This window comes from Mytilus californianus, unplaced genomic scaffold, assembly GCF_021869535.1.
Source record: "Mytilus californianus isolate M0D057914Y unplaced genomic scaffold, xbMytCali1.0.p SCAF_2, whole genome shotgun sequence".
Taxonomy (NCBI): domain Eukaryota; kingdom Metazoa; phylum Mollusca; class Bivalvia; order Mytilida; family Mytilidae; genus Mytilus; species Mytilus californianus.
In genome coordinates this window covers 52,886,852-52,906,205 of record NW_026262668.1, presented here as the reverse complement: position 1 = coordinate 52,906,205, position 19,354 = coordinate 52,886,852, and the positions used below count along the sequence as shown (strand labels likewise).

The 19,354-nt window shown below is 32.8% G+C and overlaps 1 protein-coding gene across 1 annotated transcript in view; it reads right to left on the bottom strand.

The window, feature by feature from the left end:
- The window catches only part of LOC127730015 (uncharacterized), a 40,563-nt gene that overhangs the window by 6,444 nt on the left and 14,765 nt on the right, over positions 1-19,354 (bottom strand). The window contains exons 3-5 of the mRNA XM_052238061.1: positions 17,331-17,554; positions 10,915-11,204; positions 7,017-7,257 (exon numbers count right to left, since the gene is read on the bottom strand). Of these exons, the coding sequence (XP_052094021.1) occupies positions 7,017-7,257; positions 10,915-11,204; positions 17,331-17,554 (755 nt within the window). The remainder of the gene's footprint in view (positions 1-7,016; positions 7,258-10,914; positions 11,205-17,330; positions 17,555-19,354) is intronic.

Genomic DNA, 19,354 nt, shown 5'->3' with positions numbered 1-19,354 from the left:
AAGTCAATGAACCATGACTGATGGAACAGGGCAAAAAAAAAATTTCCATGGAAATGTGACGTGCCAATTCTTATACAACTGCATACCAAATATCATTGACCTCCCACAAGTTGTTCCCCATATACTGACCTAATTACAAACTAATACATGTAAACTTAGCAAAAGTTTCAAAGTCAATAGACCATGAATGTTGGGGCGGTACCAAATAATCTCCATGGAAATAAGATTTGCCAATGCTAATACAACTGCATAACAAATACCATTGACCTACTAGTGGATCCCCATAAACAGGAAAACCCCATAAATACAATTATTCCATGCACCAAATATGATGATGATGATGATGAATGGCTGCTTAACGTCCAGTGGCAAATTGATATTCATATTCAGGACGAGAACATGTTAATGTAATATGAATATTAACCCTGCTTTGTACTAGACCGACACGCTGAGCTGGATTTTTAACATGCTAGTTCCACAAGGTAACAGTCCACAGGAAGACATGTCACCTTACCAGACACATTATTCTAACTCCGAGTCAACTAGTCTTTGCTCTTATTCCTTAATGCTGCATGCTTAGGGGAGAAGCAGCAAATACCAATTTTAAAGTCTTTGGTTTGACCCGGCTTTGGTTCGAACCCACAACCTCCCGCACATGCTACCACAAGACCACTGATGTGGTGCACCAAATATAGTTGACCTACTATCACCTTATTTTAATCACTTATCCATTATGACCATGGTATGAGGTCATGGTCAGGCAAACCCTGTCTGACAGACATATGGCCTTGCAAGGATCCCATATACCAAACATTATTATCCCATTACTCATAATAAGACTTAAAGTGAGAAATTCACATGTGAAAAAAAAACAAAATCCTTATGATATGCACACCTTTAGTATATGTACTATCATGAACCACCTACCTTGCATGCCTTGTACTACAATAAAATGATTAAGTTCAACAATCTGTCATTTGTAGAAAATATATATCAAAATCCTGACGTTAAGTGCACACCTTTGGTATAGGTATTAACACCCTACATAATATGAAAGTTTTTGTTGGATAACTGTAGGAGGAACGGTATACCCTATGTGTGACGGATGGACAGAGGTAATATAATATGCCCCTAACATTTTGTTGCAGGGACCTAATTAATCAAAATTATAAACATCATGTAAAAGTTTAAATTTCGTTCATCGTTTAGATGCAGCTCTATTGTTTTTGGCCTTTTGATTTGACAAAAAATTGGTGTTTTGTAATGGTCTTAGCTTTGTTGGCAACAGAGTAAGTTCCCTTTGTTGAAGCTTATAATCTAAGTGATAGGTTGAGGTTATCAATGTTTGTCTTTCAAGAATGTGTAAAATAAAAAAGTGTTTTCCTCTTCAGCTATACTTGATCACGTATTCTCTTATGGTTATGGCCTGTTATCTATTTCTTGCATGAAGAGATATTTCTCGTATCACACTGCACGGAGTGTGATACGAAAAAGTGATACGAAAATATGCATTACCGGTAATTTGATTGGCTTATTCAGCATCATGAGATGATATAACGACATTTCCATTGGCTAATCGTTAGGTCATTGATAACTTTCAAAGGTTAAGACGATGTACATTTCGTCCATGGCAACCGGCATATGTAATTTCTTCAATAATATACAAAACATTCACACTTTTCACCTGAAAATCTTCTTTTTGTCACATTTTATTACATTCTGAAGAGTACAAAAAGTTTTAAAATGTCTGATGTTAAAGTTTGACATCGGAACAGGACATATGACGTCATACTGGTATGTACAAAAGACTAGATCAACGATTCGCAGAATTTTTAATTTAACACAATGAAAGTGTTGACCATAAGAGAAAAAGTTTTAACAACTTGTGAGAATAGGATATCGCTTGATATCAACTCTTGTTATTTAATTTAAATAGTAATAATAAACTCGCCAAAGGCTCGTTTATTATCATATTGAAATTAAATAACTCGAGTTGATATCAAGTGATATCCAATCCTCACTCGTTATGTAACCTATAATTATACAATGTTTCCAATGATACTAAAAGAGAGGCGAAAGATACCAAAGGGACATTCAAACTCTTAAGATGGAAACAAACTGACAATGCCATGGCAAAATATGAAAAGCAACAAAAAGTCCACAAAACAGTACATAGATAAAATGCTCCGGCAGATGCAGCTTGATACGACCTCAGAGGTCAAACCCTGAAAACAAGGAATTATTTGAATCCGGAATAATTTTGAATTCTGGAAAATTGATAACTTATTTTTGATGAAAACTAACCCAACTAAATAGGGTTAGCCATGCGTGCATTGCTAAGGGGGTTTAGTTAGTTGATACTGAAATATCAGTGAAAATAACTTGAACCATAGCCATGCGCACACTAATGTTGGGTTAGTTTTCATCATACATTTCTTATCAATTTTCCAGAATTCAAAATTATTCCAGATTCAAATAATTCCTTGTTTGAACAGTTGGGGCAAGTATATGGAAACTACACTCAAGCTTGATACAGATCTGAATTTTGATTGAGATTTAATATTTGACACAGCATTATAATAAGGTTTCTGACATAGAATGAATGTGGTCAAAGAAACTGAAAAATTGGAAATTGGACTTTTACCTATTATAGTCCAACATCCAAAATCTAAATACACAGTTAGATTCAGCATATACAAGTACACCAAGAATTTAATTTACTTAGTTATTAATGGACAATAATATCTAAGTTTTTAAAGGGTTTCATTTATCTAAAAAAAATATATATATACTAGAGCATTTCTGAAAATAAGCTTATACAAAATAACAAACAAACCTAACACGAAGTTCTTCAAACAAAATTTACAAAATATCACTCCTCACTAATAAAAAGAAAAAGTCTAAAAAACTTATCTCTAATTATTTTTCAAAATATCTAATAATGAACAGCAAATTTCAAACTATATTTATACATAATTTCTTTTGTAAAATTAGATTTGAGGCTGTATCTATTTTTTAACTATGACTCAACTTACAATTTCTATTATTCAGATTAAATATTTGACAAAGCATAGTTTCTGACACAGAATGAATGTGGTCTAAGAACTTAAATAATTTGAAATTGGGCATTTACCTTTTATGGTCTAATATCCAAATCTAAATACATGGTTAGATTCAGCATATCAAAGAACCCCAAGAATTCAATTTTTGATGAAATCAAACAAAGTTTATTTTTGGACCCTTGGGACCTCAATGTAGACCAATTTGATAGCAGGGCCCAAAATCCTAAATCTAAATACATAATTAGATTCAGTATATCAAAGAAACCCATATATTCAATTTTTGTTGATATCAAACAAAGTTTAATTTAGGACCCCGATTTGGACCAACTTGAAAACTTGACCCAAAAATTAAAAATCTAAATACATGTTTAAATTCACCATATCAATTGAATTCAATTTTTGTTAAAAACAAATTTAAATTTGGACCCTTTTGATCTCGATGTGAACCAATTTGAAAACCAGTCCCAAAATCAATAAAATGCTCCGCTGGGCACAGCTTGATACGACCGCAGAGGTCGAACCCTGAACAGTTGGGGCAAGTATGGACACAACATTCAAGCTTGATACAGCACTGAATTTGGATTGTGATTGAATATTTGACACAGCACAGGTTTCTGACACAGAATAAATGTGGTCTAAGAGCTTAAAAAATTTTAATTTACCTTTTCAAACCATATCATTATTATTTGCTTTTATATATAAATCAGAAATAACCAATTTAAAATGGATTATTTAAAAAAGAAAATAAAAAGGAAAAAAAAATCCCTCCCCCCCAAATTTGTTGAACCCCCTTATGATTCATCACCCCCAAACTCAATCCCAGCCTTCCCTTTGTGGTATGGTTCCTGCAGTACAATTTCAAAGAGATCCATACACTTGAACACAAGTTATTGTCTGGAAACTAGAAAAATGCTTTTTTTTGCCCCTTTTTTGACCCAAATTCCTAAACGTTTAGGGCAATTACCCCCAAACTCAAACCCAGCTTTCCCTTTGTGATATGGAAATTGTAGTACAATTTCGGAAAGATCCCTACACTTACACACAAGTTATTGTCCTGAAACTAGAAAAATGCTTGTTTTTTGCCCCTTTTTTGGCACCTTAATTCCTAATATTTTGAAACAATTACCCCCAAAATCAATCCCAGCCTTTCCTTTGTGGTATGGTACCTTGCAGTACAATTTCAGAGAGATCCATACACTTGAACACAAGTTATTGTCTGGAAACTAGAAAAATGCATATTTTTGGCCCCTTATTCCTAAACGTTTTGGGCAATTACCCCCAAACTCAATTCCAGCTTTCCCTTTGTGATATGGAACCTTGTAGTACAATTTCAGAAAGATCCATACACTTACACACAAGTTATTGTCCTGAACTATAGAAAAATGTTTGTTTTTTGCCCCTTTTTTGGCCCCTAATTCCTAATATTTTGAGGCAATTACCCCTAAAATCAATCCCAGCATTCCCTGTGTGATATGGAACCTTGTGGTACAATGTCAGAGAGATCCATACACTAACACACAAGTTATTAGATATAAGAAGATGTGGTATGAGTGCCAATGAGACAACTCTCTAAGTTATGTCTGGAAGTTACAAAAATGCTTATTTTTGGCCCCTTTTTGGCCCCTAGTTCCTTAACTGTTGGTACCATAACCCCCAAAATCAATCCCAACCTTCCTTTTGTGGTATTGAACCTTATGGTAAAATTTCATAGAGATCCATTCACTTAAACTAAAGATAGAGTGCGAAAACCAATGTGTCTTCGGACGACGACGACGCCAACATCATACCAATATACTTCCACAAAAATGTTTTGCGGTCGTATAAAAATCTAAATACATTGTTAGATTTAGCATATCAAAGATCCCTAAGAATTCATTTTTTTTTTTAAAAGTTTAATTTGGACCCTTTGGCACTTAATGTGAATCAATTTGAAAACGGGCACCAATATCAAATATCTAAATACACGGTTAGATTCAGCATATCAAAGAACCCTTATAATTCAATCAAACAAAGTTTAATTTTGGACCCTTTGTACCTCAATGTGGACCAATAGACCACTTTCGAGTTCATAGCATTTCAGTCAAAAACTTTGGGTTTAGTGAACATCATTTGTGCTTTTAGTGTCACTTCCTTCCCATGTTGAGCAAGTGGTTAAAAAAATATGATGCTATATTGCACAAATTGATAATCAGCACTGCTGTCATTAGAGAATTGTGATTAAGTACCTACGGAACAAACATTATTTCTTGTTTATCCTGCATAATGACAATCGCAAAGGCACTTAATGAACTTTAATAGTGCAGGGATACAGACGGTCCCCTCTATCTGGTAAAAGACGTCCAAAAGGCGTCCATAATTGAAGAACTTTTCCAGTGAAGGACATAACTCCAAAGTTGTCTATTCAAAAAGGGGTCCAAATTCCAAAATCTAAATACATGATTAGAATCAGGTTCCAGAAGGGCAAGCAGATTCTGCTCCACATTTGGCACTCCAAAAGAGGGACGAAAGATACCAGAGGGACAGTCAAACTCATAGATCGAAAACAAACTGACAACGCCATGGCCAAAAATAAAAAGACAAACAATAGTACAGATGACACAACATAGAAAACTAAAGACTAAGCAACACGAACCCCACCAAAAACTGGGGGGTGATACAGGGCCAAACAATTTCCATGGAAATGAGATATGCCAATTCTTATACAACTGCATACCAAATATCATTGACCTACCACTAGTGGTTCCCCATAAACTGATCTAATCATGAACTAATACATGTAAACAAAGCAAATTATTCAGTCAATAGACCATGACTGAGGGGGCTGGCCCAAATAATCTCCATGGAAATTAGATGTGCCAATATGTATGCATCTACATACCAAATATCACTGACCTACCCCAAGTTGTTTCTAATCACAAGCTAATACATGTTAAGTAATCAAAAGTTTCAAATTCAATAGACCATGACTGAGGGGGAAGGTCCAAATAATCTCCATGTAAATGAGATGTGCCAATGCTAATATAACTGTATACCAAATATCATTGACCAACTACTAGTGGTTCCCCATTAACAAACCTAATTACAAAGTAATACATTGTTGCCACTGCCGCCGCCAAAACAGCAAACCTAAGTTTCGCTTTTTTAACATCCTCAAGGCGAGACAAAAAATTATCTCCATGTAAATGAGATGTGCAAATGCTAATATAACTGTATACCAAATATCATTGACCTACTACTAGTGGTTCCCCATTAACAAACCTAATCACAAAGTAGTACATTGTTGCCGCTGCCGCCGCCAAAAACAGCAAACCTAAGTTTCGCTTTTTGACTTTGTCAAGGCGAGATAAAAAATTATCAGATTGGATTATATAGTTTTTAAAGTGTGCAGACTGATGGTAAGTTTTTTTTCATTGGCTTCACAATCTTCTATAGAACAGATGTCAATAATTGTTTTTTCTAATACTGTTTTAAAATATATATCTTAACATGCAAAGTGTAATATTGAAAGCATTTGGTGATGTATAAATTGTGTTGAGTGCACGTGGTATTATTAGGGCTCTATGGTGTTTGGTGATAAAAAGACACACCACTAGATACCCTCAGGATCATTCTCTCAAAGTGTGATTGAAATTGGTTCAGTAGTTAGAGAAGACCTTTCAAATATTTCAATGGATGCCAAGTGATGGCAAAAGCTCACAGGTCCATGTAGGATAGGTGTGATATAAAACTGTTGCAAGGGTTCTTCAACTTGCACACAGTGTGTCACTCTACCAACAAGAGGCTTTAGATTTGATGTCCCCATTTTCAAGTGACCTGGCAGCATATTTATACATCTCACACACACAAATAAACACTCCTGGAACATATGTGTTACTGCCAGACCACCACAGAAGTCCAAGTAACCATATTTCTATAATCCAGTCATTCTAATTAACCTATTAACAAGATGCTTACCTGACATAGAAGCAAACGCTACCACACAATCATCACAATGGAGTTCTGTTAGTGTAGTAGGAATCTCTTCCACATTGTCAGGCTCTATATTATTTTCTTCCTCTGGCATACAGCCAATGGCATCTTTTTTATCTACACCCTCATTCTTATGGTTTGACTGTTCATCTCTACTCTGCACTACTGCCACATCGTGACCAAAATCTAGATTCTCTTCTTTAACCCCTGCCCTTCCTCTACAAGCCTAAGTGATATATATACATACAAGTAGAATAAATAAAGAACTGCTGATCAGAATACACAAAGCTACTGTTCAACAAGCTAATAGTTTCAATGGGAATGTGTGGCATTGGTGCTGCCATACAATGTTCCCTAATCAAAACTAGAATTGTCCTCTAAGCTGGACTAACCCCCACTCTATCCTGGATTGATGTTTGAGTACTATGGATTCATTTATTTTTGTGGATACCAATTTCATAGATTGAAGGATACCATTTACTGTAAATAAAAGATTTTTTGGCTGGAATTTCGGATAATTTTTAAATTCATAATGCCATGTGTGTAAGAAGGAATTTCTTTGTTTAAGTATATCAACGTGAGGTCAAGGACTGCATGTTCCATGCATGATCATCTAATTATATTATGTGATTGGTCAGTTCTTGAGATAAGAAATTAATATCATATTTCTACATGTGCTCGGACATACGGTCATTCGCCTTTGTTCTGGGAGAGAGAAAAGATTGTTTCTGAATTTTAACTGAAATAAATGGGGATTGTGTCCATGGGACACAGATGATGCCCCCGCTTGCATATAACGTTATAAAGGGACATAACTCAAGAACCGTAAAAGTGACGCTACCCAAATTCGTACATGATTTGAGTTTTGTGGTAATGAGCTTTCTGTATAAGTTTCATAACATTTGGTTGAGGCAAACTTAAGTAAATGAACGGAAATGAAAACATTCAGCAATTTTTCCATTTGTAAAGGGGCATAATTTGAAAACGGTAAAAAGTGACACCACCAAAATTCAAACTCGATCTGTGTTTTGTGGTAATAAGCATTGTGTATAAGATTCATAACATTTGGTTGAGGCAAACTTAAGTAAGAGAATGGAAACGAAAAAGTCAGCAATTTTTCCATTTGTAAAGGGGCGTAACTCTAGGTAAAAGTGACGCCACCCAAATTCAAACTGGATCTGTGTTTTGTGGTAATAAGCATTGTGTATAAGATTCATAACATTTGGTTGAGGCAAACTTAAGAGAATGGAAACGAAAAATTCAGCAATTTTTCCATTTGTAAAGGGGCATAACTCTAGGTAAAAGTGACGCCACCCAAATTCAAACTGGATCTGTGTTTTGTGGTAATAAGCATTGTGTATAAGATTCATAACATTTGGTTGAGGCAAACTTAAGTAAGAGAACGGAAACGAAAAATTTGTAAAGGGGCGCAACTCTAGAAAGGTAAAAGTGACACCACCCAAATTCAAACTGGATCTGTGTTTTGTGGTAATAAGCATTGTGTATAAGATTCATAACATTTGGTTGAGGCAAACTTAAGTAAGAGAACGGAAACAAAAAATTCAGCAATTTTTCCATTTGTAAAGGGGTATAACTCTAGAAAGGTAAAAGTGACACCACCCAAATTCAAACTGGATCTGTGTTTTGTGGTAATAAGCATTGTGTATAAGATTCATAACATTTGGTTAAGGCAAACTTAAGTAAGAGAACGGAAACAAAAAATTCAGCAATTTTTCCATTTGTAAAGGGGTATAACTCTAGAAAGGTAAAAGTGACACCACCCAAATTCAAACTGGATCTGTGTTTTGTGGTAATAAGCATTGTGTATAAGATTCATAACATTTGGTTGAGGCAAACTTAAGTAAGAGAACGGAAACAAAAAATTCAGCAATTTTTCCCTTTGTAAAGGGGTATAACTCTAGAAAGGTAAAAGTGACGCCACCCAAATTCAAACTTGATCTGTGTTTTGTGGTAATAAGCATTGTGTATAAGTTTCATCACATTTGGTTGAGGCAAACTAAAGTTAGAGAACTGAAACCAATTAGGGGATGTACAGCGGGGGCTTAAAAATACTGTAGAAAGGGCTTACCAGATATTCATCAAAGAATCCACAGATTATAAGGTAAAAGCGAACCTTAACTATTTATTATTATATGTTTTTCAAGGTTAATTTCTAATTTATTGATTTTATAATAGACTAGTGGCTTTTGAACCATGGTCCGGCGTGCTTTAATTTTTGGTAATTCTTTTATTCATCGTTTAGAATCATTTACTCATGAAAACTGCGATCAAGGTTGGTTTAATTTAGGTTTAGACAGAACAGATATTAAGGTTGAATTTTTTGGTTTGGGGGGAGGTACTCTTCGCCCCGGTCATAAAGTGTTCAAAAGCAACAATATATGCATATGATTGAAGAATATAAGCCACATTTGGTTTTTCTTCAGGTCGGAGGCAATGATTTATCGTCTGAAAATGAGCCAGTCAAATTACCAAGAGATATCTTGAAAAATTGAAAGGATTGGAATATCCTACCCACATGCACATCTGCATATTAGGATCTAACAATGTACCAACTTCCATGTAGATATAATTAATCAAGTAGTAAGAGTTGCAATGACAAGGATGGTTCTGAAAAACCAACATTTTCAATGTTCAATTTCTTATTATTAGTAGGATCTTACAATCTAGAAACTTGCAAATCTGCAAGTAAATACGATAAACCATAAAGGAAGAGTTGCAATGACAAGGCAGGTGCTGGACACTAACAAAATTTTCTAAATTCAAAGAGGCATGTGTATAGGAAATCTGAAAGGATCTAAGAACATCCTGCCCACATGCACATCTGATTGTTAGGATCTATCCGTATACCAAGTTTTGTGTAGTTACAATTAAACATGTAGGAGAGTTACAACTACAAGGTCAGTGCTGGATAGGGCATTATGTTCTAAGTTGAAAGGGTCATAACTATTATAATATCCTACCGCATGCACATCTGCCTATCAGGATCTAACAATTTACTAAGATCTATGTAAATACAATAAATCATGCAGGAGGAGTTGGGACAACCAGGTCAGTTCTGAAAAGGGTAAAAGGTGAAAGGGGTATAATTCTGGAAAAAATAAAAACAAAACAAAATCCTTTAAACAGTGCTGTCTGTTAATCAAAACCATTTATTCGACAAAGTTTTGAAGTGAATCAATCAGAGGATAAGGAAGTTGATTAATACAGACCATAGACAGACTGATTAAGCATCTGAAAATGAAAATAACTGACAGACTGACGGACGGGTAAGAACTACATACCCCCACTTCTTCATAGTATGAGGTATAATCTAAAAAATTTACAAAATCACTTCCAATAAATCATCTTGCCATGTTTTGTTATGATTTGCTATGTGATACCAAAATATATTACTTTTCAAATCTATATTTTAAGAACCCATTTCATTTTCTAAGGACAATGGTTTTCCTTTGTGATTTATATTCCATATATAGAAAGGTAAAACTGGAGAATTCAGTACTTAAACTAGTTTTAACAATTCAACATATTATTAAGTCTGTTAAAAGCAAGGAATCTCATTAGTTTCTTGTTGTTTTATTTATCTTCCAGTTTTTTTGGTCCTTTTTGATAGTTACCCAGTGATGAATTAATTCCAAAATTTTACACTCAAGGTGATTTAGAATTTAATGTAGTGTTATATCAATTATTGAAGACTGCATGAAGTTGACATCTAGAATCTAAATGTTTTTTTTAGAAATTTTATTGATGTGTTGAATTGCTATCAGCTCATTCATTAACACCAAGCATAATTTATTCATTTTTAATATCAAGGGTTCATTTTCCACTTCATGAATTCTTCGCTAATATTTTCAAATGTACAAACCTGTATAAAGAACATTTTAGTTTTTCCTTTTAAATCCTTTAAATCACCTATTGCCTCAATAATGTCCTGAGTTTTATAGCGATCATCCTTTGTATAAAAGTAATGGTGATACTGATGTACATATATGTATTCCTCCTCTTCTGTTTTCTGTTCTTTTTCACCACTGTTATCCTTTATATTGACTATATTTTCTCTTTTCTTTTTCAATACTTCATGAACTTCTTCTCCATGGGTGCTCAAAACGAAAACAAAGTAATCAATACTGCCAATTTCTTTCAATTTATCCTCAACTGAAAGAAGATAATATACTTCAATAATTCTTTTAAATCAGCAATGATTTTTATATTTTGTTTAATTGATTAGTAAGAAGGAATGTGGTGTATCTTTTCTCAACTTAAATACCCTACACATACAATATATTAGCCTGACAAAAATCCCAAGCAATTTTTGAGTATTCAGTTAAACCAATTGTTTTTGACACAAAACTGTTTCTCCGATTCTGGAGTAGGTACAAATTATTTAACCCAATGTTTTTGCAACCAGAAAACTCAAAAACAAAATAAAACATATATTTTGAAGATAAAAAATAAAATACATTCTAATATAAAATGTAAACACAACCAATAGCATACATGTATCAGGAAGTAAAAAGTTTGATTTTGTTAATAATTAATAATTACTGATTATACAGAATAGAAAAGGATCTGGAAGGAGGAAATTTGCAGACAGTCATACACAAATGGATACATCTATACATCTTAGTATCTTGTATTTGTGACATAAAAAAAATCAAAAATATTCTAAGGTTTGGAGAATTAGGTATTCAAAGTGTATTTGCCAATAAACGCAATGAAAGCTCATTCATGTGAGAGTAAATACACTAGTGAAAGAACAACCTGCACAATCTATACTATATCTCTTTCATTATTAGCCTCACATTTTCCTGAAAAAATCAGAAAATTTGTAACTTGAGTATTATCAACTCGATGTTCTAGGTCCACAACTTCCAAGAAATTTCCTCAACCTAACCCAAACAAAATCCGACTCTACCTCTAACTTCTAAAAATATAACTTTATACCAAATATTTAATTATAGATAGTAGGATAACAGAAAAAGTGCTAAAAACTTACATGAGGCGCATACTGATGGACTGACTATCTCTGTCTTAAATCTTTTAGATGAAAGGGCAATAAATATTCAATAAGGCATGACCTGACATGTTTTGATGGATTTTCAGTTTTAAGTTTCAAAGCATTTCCCCCTCCAGATTTATAAAACTATCTACTATAAAAAATTTGAAGATATTAGAAGATTATTTGTATTTCATCCCAAAGGTTCTATTTTAGTCATGGTTGCCCTTTTGGATGGAAAAAAACTTTTCAAAACATCAGGCTATTTAGGTACTGTGTTCTTGACCTTTTATCTTCTGACCAAAACTATCAATATGGCCTTACTCATTCAAAGGATGTTGATAACAAGCTGAGCAATTTTTTAATGAAGGTTGAAAATATCCAGAAATAAAACTGTCACAAAAGATCTTATCTTCCAACCAAACTTTCCTTAAAATTTTAGTCTATTTATAGGCACTTTGATCTTCCAACCAAAAAATCAATAGATTCCTATATTTCGGATTTTTATGAAATTTTAAATGCATTTTGGACTTGTTAAATTATATTTGAACATTTAATAAGTGATCATGAAATATGCAAAATTCATATTTTTCAGAGATACAATCAATTAAAAATTTATGAAAAGGATATATAAAATGTATAAAATGTACAAAAAAAGCATAGATATGATACATTTTATTTACTTTGAATTTCAATTTCTTAAAATTCTGACCACAGAATGCCACATATTGGTTTTTTATTTAAAATTATCATAGTCTCGGTATGTACCTAGTGAAAATGCTTTGAAGAACAAAATAAGCAAATAATGTCATGACTGCCTCACACTGCAATATCGTAATTTTTCGTGTGTTTTTCATGCATCGCTCAAACTTTAATGATAAAGGCTACAAAACAAATCTGATGACCCCCTATTATTTTTCTTATCATTAAAACCAAAATATGCTCAGTGATTACGTATCATTTTAAAACAAAATTCTGCGGAAATTTGAGATTCATTTCTTCATTGCTTTTGAACTTAATCATGTCCATGAAAATTCTATACATGTTTACGTTCTATTTATAAATATTTAATTTATCTCTAGAATCTATACATCAATGCTACATATACCAATTTTTTTTTCTATTCAAATGCAGTTCAACGAGACAGTTCTAAATGCATAATCAAATATCTGAGAAAAACTAGAGGCTCTAAAGAGTCTGTTTTGCTCACCTGCATCTTCAACAATGGCCAATTTTTGATAAAAATTATCATGAAAGGGCAATAAATCTATATAGAGTTAATTGACAATTTCAGTCATGTTGATGTAATTATAGATCTTATCCTGCTGATAATTTTTACTTTTTAAAGTTTATATGTTCATTTATCATATTTTACTTTTCAAGATAATATGCAAAAACTCAAATAAAATGGTAAAAATCATCTTTAAAGAGCAATAACTCCAATAACGAGTTGACTGAAGATTTCAGCTATGATGGCTTACTTGTAGATTTTGTCTTGCTGATGATTTTTGCTATTCAAAGTTTCTATCTATTTATTATAATTTTCAAGATAATAGGCAAAAATGCTGTAAAATGGGAAAAATCATCATTAAAGGGCAATAACTTTGATAAGGAGTCGACTGACAATTTCCATCAGGATGAATTATTTACAGATATATTTTTGTTGATAATTTTGGCTACATAACGATTCTATCTATCTATTATACATGTTATAGTTTCTAAGATATTAGGCAAAAAGGCAAAAAATTGGTAAAAATCGAACACATATGGACAAATGAAAAAATACACATTTTCAAAAATATTGTTCTGTATACCAGTACTGTCTTATGGTCATAAACAAGCTTCTGTCCAAATTTCATAAAATTCCATGAAGATTTGACAAAGTTATTGATGACAGAAAAACTTAAACCTTAGATTGAATCTTACTGTTAACTGTAAAAAAAAAAACTAAGTTCATTCATCAGTAAAATACAAAATAAATGAGAATGAGTATTTTCAAAATTTTCCTCTGGTCATAAAAAAGCTTCTGTCCAAATTAAAAATAAATTTGGATAGTGTCCACATGTGGACACAGATGATGCCCCCGCTTGCATATCATATAGTTATAAAGGGACATAACTGAAGAACGTTAAAAGTGACGCTACCCAAATTTGTACTTGATCTGAGCTTTGTGGTAATAAGCATTGTGTGCAAGTCTCATAACATTTGGTTGAGGCTAACTTAAGTAGAGAACAGAAACTAAAAATTCAGCAATTTTTCTATTTGTAAACACACATAACTCTAGAACGGTTGTGTATAAGTTTTATAACATTTGGTTGAGACAAACTAAAAAATTCAGCAATTTTTATGTTTATAAAGGGACATAACTCAAGAATGGTAAAAGTGTCGCCACCAAATTTCGTACTTAATCTGTATTATGTAGTAATAAGCATTGTGTATATGTTTCATAACATTTGGTTGAGGCAAACTAAAGTTAGAAAACAAAAAAATTGTACTTGATCTTAGTTTTGTGGTAATGAATATTGTGTATAGGTTTCATAATGTTTGGTTGGGGCAAACTTAAGTTACAGAATGGAAACTAAAAATTTTGCAATCTTTCGATTTATAAAGGGGCATAACTCAATAATGGTTAAAATGACACTACCCAAATTCAACTTGATCTGTGTTTTATCAGTGGAAGTCAAAATTAAACATTGCATTGTATAAAGCATTGATTGTAGTTGATTCAACTATAATCATGGACAAAGGAAGATAACTCCAATTTTAAAAATTACTTGATATTAAGAAGAAAATAAAAATTTTGCAATTTTTCCATTTATAAAGGGGCATAACGCTAGAATGGTTAGAGTGACGCCACCAAAATTCAAACTTGATCTGTGTTTTGTGGTAATAAGCATTGTGTATAAGTTTCATCAGATTTGGTTGAGGCAAACTCAAGTTAGAGAACGGAAACCAATTTTGGGACGTACAGACGGACAAGGGTAACACTTAATGCCACCATCGCTACGGCGGGGGCATAAAAAAGGCTTGACAAAGTTATTCATCTTTAAAAAATTTTAACCACAGACTGAACCTAAATGTTGACACTGCAAACCACGACAGAATCTAGGATTGCTGTTTCGCTTTCATGATATAAATTGTAATTTTTGTAAGGGAAAATAATAATAATTTCATCTTTTTGTACACTGTAAACTGAAGGAAGAAGTTCGGCGGAAAATGTTTGAGAAAGTTCAATGTAAACAACAACCCCCTCATACTATCATAGGTGGGGCATACAAATCAATAGGGTCATTTTTACAATAAGCCTTCTATTCCCAAGGGGCTTAACTCTTGAAAACTAGAGACTCTAAAGCACCTGTGTCGCTCATCTGGATATATGTGTATCTTCAACTATGGCCACTCTCCAACATTGTAGTCAGGAATATAATTAGATCTCATCTTGTGGATCATTGTTGCTGTCTGCAGTTTTTCTTTTTTCCCCAAACTTTTCCCCCAAAATGCAAAAAATGGATAAAAAAAATCATCATTAAAGGGCAATAACTCATAAAAAGAGTTGACTGACAATTTCAGCCATTTACACATCGTAGTTATTGTTCTGCTCAGCATTTTTGCTTCTTAAAGTTTTGACCCAACTATTAGTTTTCAAGTTAATAGGAAAAAATTGTAGAAATTGGTAAAATTTGTCATTTAAGGGCAATAACTCCTATATGTAGTTTACTAACAATTAAGGCCATGTTGGATTATTTGTAGATCTTGTCATGCTGATCATTTTTTTCTCTTAAATTTTTGAGATAATAGGCAATATTGCGCATTTGGAATACATAACTATAAGCCTAGTATCTTTGACGAGATTTTCTTTCAAGATAATAGGCAAAAACAAAAACAAAATGGTAATAATCATCATTTAAGGGCAATAATGTTAACACCAATTAAAATTTGACTAACTGTTTCTGCCATGCAGACTTATTTGTAGATCTTGTCTTGTTGATCATTTATACAATTTCAAGATTCTCTCTATCTATAATAGTTTTCAAGTTATTAGGCAAAAATGAAATAAATGATAAACATTGTCATTTAAGATCTAGAGCAACAAACACATGAAACTCCTATATGATTTTGTCTGATAGTTTTGATGTAAATGGACAGTAGGTAGATCTCAACATTTTAAACATTCATGTCCCAGTCAGATTTTTTCTATCTATAGTGGTTTTTAAGACAATAGACAAAACTTGCATTTCAACCCTATGTTCTATTTTTAGTAATGTCAGCCATTTTGGTTGGAAGGCAGGATCATTGGACACAATTGTGTAACAAGATACAGCAATGATGATTGTGGCCAAGTTTGGTTCCAATTGGACAAGTTAGTTTCAGAGTTGAAGATTTTTGTAAAAGTTTAGGTGAGATTAAAACCTTACTGATACCTTGAAAATCTGACAAGAAATGTAGCCTTGAGAGTTCTGTGTATGTAATTTCCCATATGATTTAAATTTCCAAGGGGCATTAATCCTGTAAAAATATTTGATCAGCACCGATTTTCTAACACTTCCCAGACATTGCTGATACAACTCTTTGATATGAATATTTCATAAAAATCCTAAAAGAAATGTATAAGCTTGAGTTTGCTTAGAATGTCATTTCCTATATACTATTTTTTTTTACATCTCTGAGGGACATAACTCCTGTAAAAATAAGTGATCAGCATTGATTTATCAAATTTGTCCCTGACAAAATTAATATAAACCTTTGATATAAGAAATGTAGGCTTGAGATTGCATACAATGCAATTTTCCATATAATATATTTCCAAGAGGCAAAACTCCTTTCAAAATAGTTGATCAGCACTGATGTTAAAACTCCTATGAGATGATGATATATACCTTCATTAAACAATTTATAATAAAAATGGCAGCATTGTATGCAGAGAAGACATGACTGATGGAGTCACAAACATTCCAAGGGACATAATTCCCTTAATGAGTGTGCCAGCTCTGAAATGTCTCCCCAGCTTTACTGATCATGACTGGTCTGAATTTATGTTAAAAATTATTGAAAGATTAAGGTTTTACTAAAAGTAGCACATTAACTAAACATTATCAACAATTCCAACTGTGATATTGCTCACTGATAGCTCACTATGCCTATATATATATAAACAGAGATAAACATTATTCCATGTTTTAAGGACCCTGTCTAGTTTTAAATCTGAAGTACATAATATATGTAAAATATACACATGACCACTCTATCATTAGCAGTTAATCAGTGTAAACATTTTCCCTGCTTACTTTCAGATATTAATTTCTTCATATAAAATTCCTTTGTTCCATCCTTAAAGCGAAGAATTTCACATCCATACAACTCCCATACTTCAGCCATCAGATCATTATCAATTGGAGCAATGTCTCTATCTGTCACGTCATACTTTTCAGTTCGGAATTTCTGATGGGTACAGATAACTGCTAGTCCTCGAGTTGCACATTTCTTGGTAGTAGCCTCTCTCTTCAGTTCCCTGTGAAGATATACTATAAATATATTTAAGTTAAATTAAAATAATCTAAACAGCTGCAATATAAGGCTTGATTAAGGAACCATGTAAACAATTGTTATGGTATAAACACTTGAGACCCCACAAATCATGAAGTGTTAACCAGGACTGTACACAAACATTAACCACTTCATGAATAAAACAGTCAATGTGGAGCTTCCACATGTACATGTTAAGTTTAAGTGTTTCATCACATAATATAATAGTAAAGAGATGTGGGTATACATCAATGAAACAGCAACCCAATGACAAAAAAAAACTGAAAGATTTCTAAAGGATAAGACATTGTTGGTCTGCATCAATAGACAATTGTCTATACAATATGTCAAGGTTAATAAAATCGCTCCTAATTCCTAAACAGTTGGGACCCTCGCTCCAAAAACATTCCCAACCTTCCTTTTGTGGTATTGAACCTTTTGGTTAAATTTCATAGAGATCCATACATTTAAACTAAAGTTATTGTCCGGAAACCAAATGTCTTCCGACGACGCCAAAGAAGATGATGACGATGACGTGATACCAATATACGAACGCAAAAATTTTTTGCAGTTGTATAAAAATAAAATCCTTCCACCCATCCCATTTACAACAAGCTGGATGAAAATCTACTAATTAATTTTAGTTGGCCGAAAAATGGTATTTTTCTACTTCAAATTGTGATCTATTTAAATTCTGTCCACTGGATATTGTTAAGAAATATTATGCTACTGCAGTAAAAAAATCCCGTTTTAATATTAACATCATAGGGCCAGGGTCACAGCCTTCTTTCTCATTAATGTAACAGAGTTGTCAAGTCACAACTGGAGATTTGAAAATTTTCAGCTGGAGTTTGGGCCTCCTAACTGGAGATTTTTTATCGACATATTTATCACTGTTTTCAGTTTTCATTTTGATGATAAAGCTACATATTTCCCCTTTTTCTATGATTACAGTATTACTATTAATGTATTCTCTCTGTATTGTTATCATGTGAAATATTTGTCAACACTAAGCTATACTATTTGTATGTGATTTTATTCCTTTCCTCATCTATTTCATCTTTAGTGTGTTCCTCAAATCCATCATCCAATAGTTATGTATGTGTTCATTTATCTAGCTAACTTTAATTTAACCTAATTTAGCATAAACACTCTCACAGTCATTATGATGAGGGTGGTTTATATACAACCTTGCCTACTCATGAAGGTCTTACAGGGTCTGTCAGTCACTACTAACTAACTGGTGGTGTTTAATGACCTTGACTGGCTGGTAAGCCCTCGCACAGTCGGTATATCAGTCATTACAGAAGGTCAATACATGTCTTATAAATTTCAATTTAAGAATTGAAAAGAAGTATAGATCTCCCAAATAATTTTCAAAATAATATTTTCTTATGTGTCCTAAGACATTTAAAATCAATAAATTACCATCCTTATATGATTTATTTCATTCATATTCTTTTATCAATTTATATTATTTTAAGGAGGGTAACTTCAAACATGATAAAACAAGGGAAGTAACCTGAAATTTCTTTTAAGTGTTTTCAAATACACAAAGCTTTATTATGTAACGGCAGTTAGCCTGAGGTAAAAGTCATTGATTAATAGTATGTTTGAGCTGTCAAGTGAAGCCATATAATTATACATGTTCTTTGATTTACAGGTAAAAATTATCTTCATCAGTGACACAAAAACGTAATTAATGTTGACATCAATGGTAATAAAAAATAGAGGCTGACAACTTTTTTGGGGTTGAAATTTTGAAAAATGAATGGGGAATGTGTCC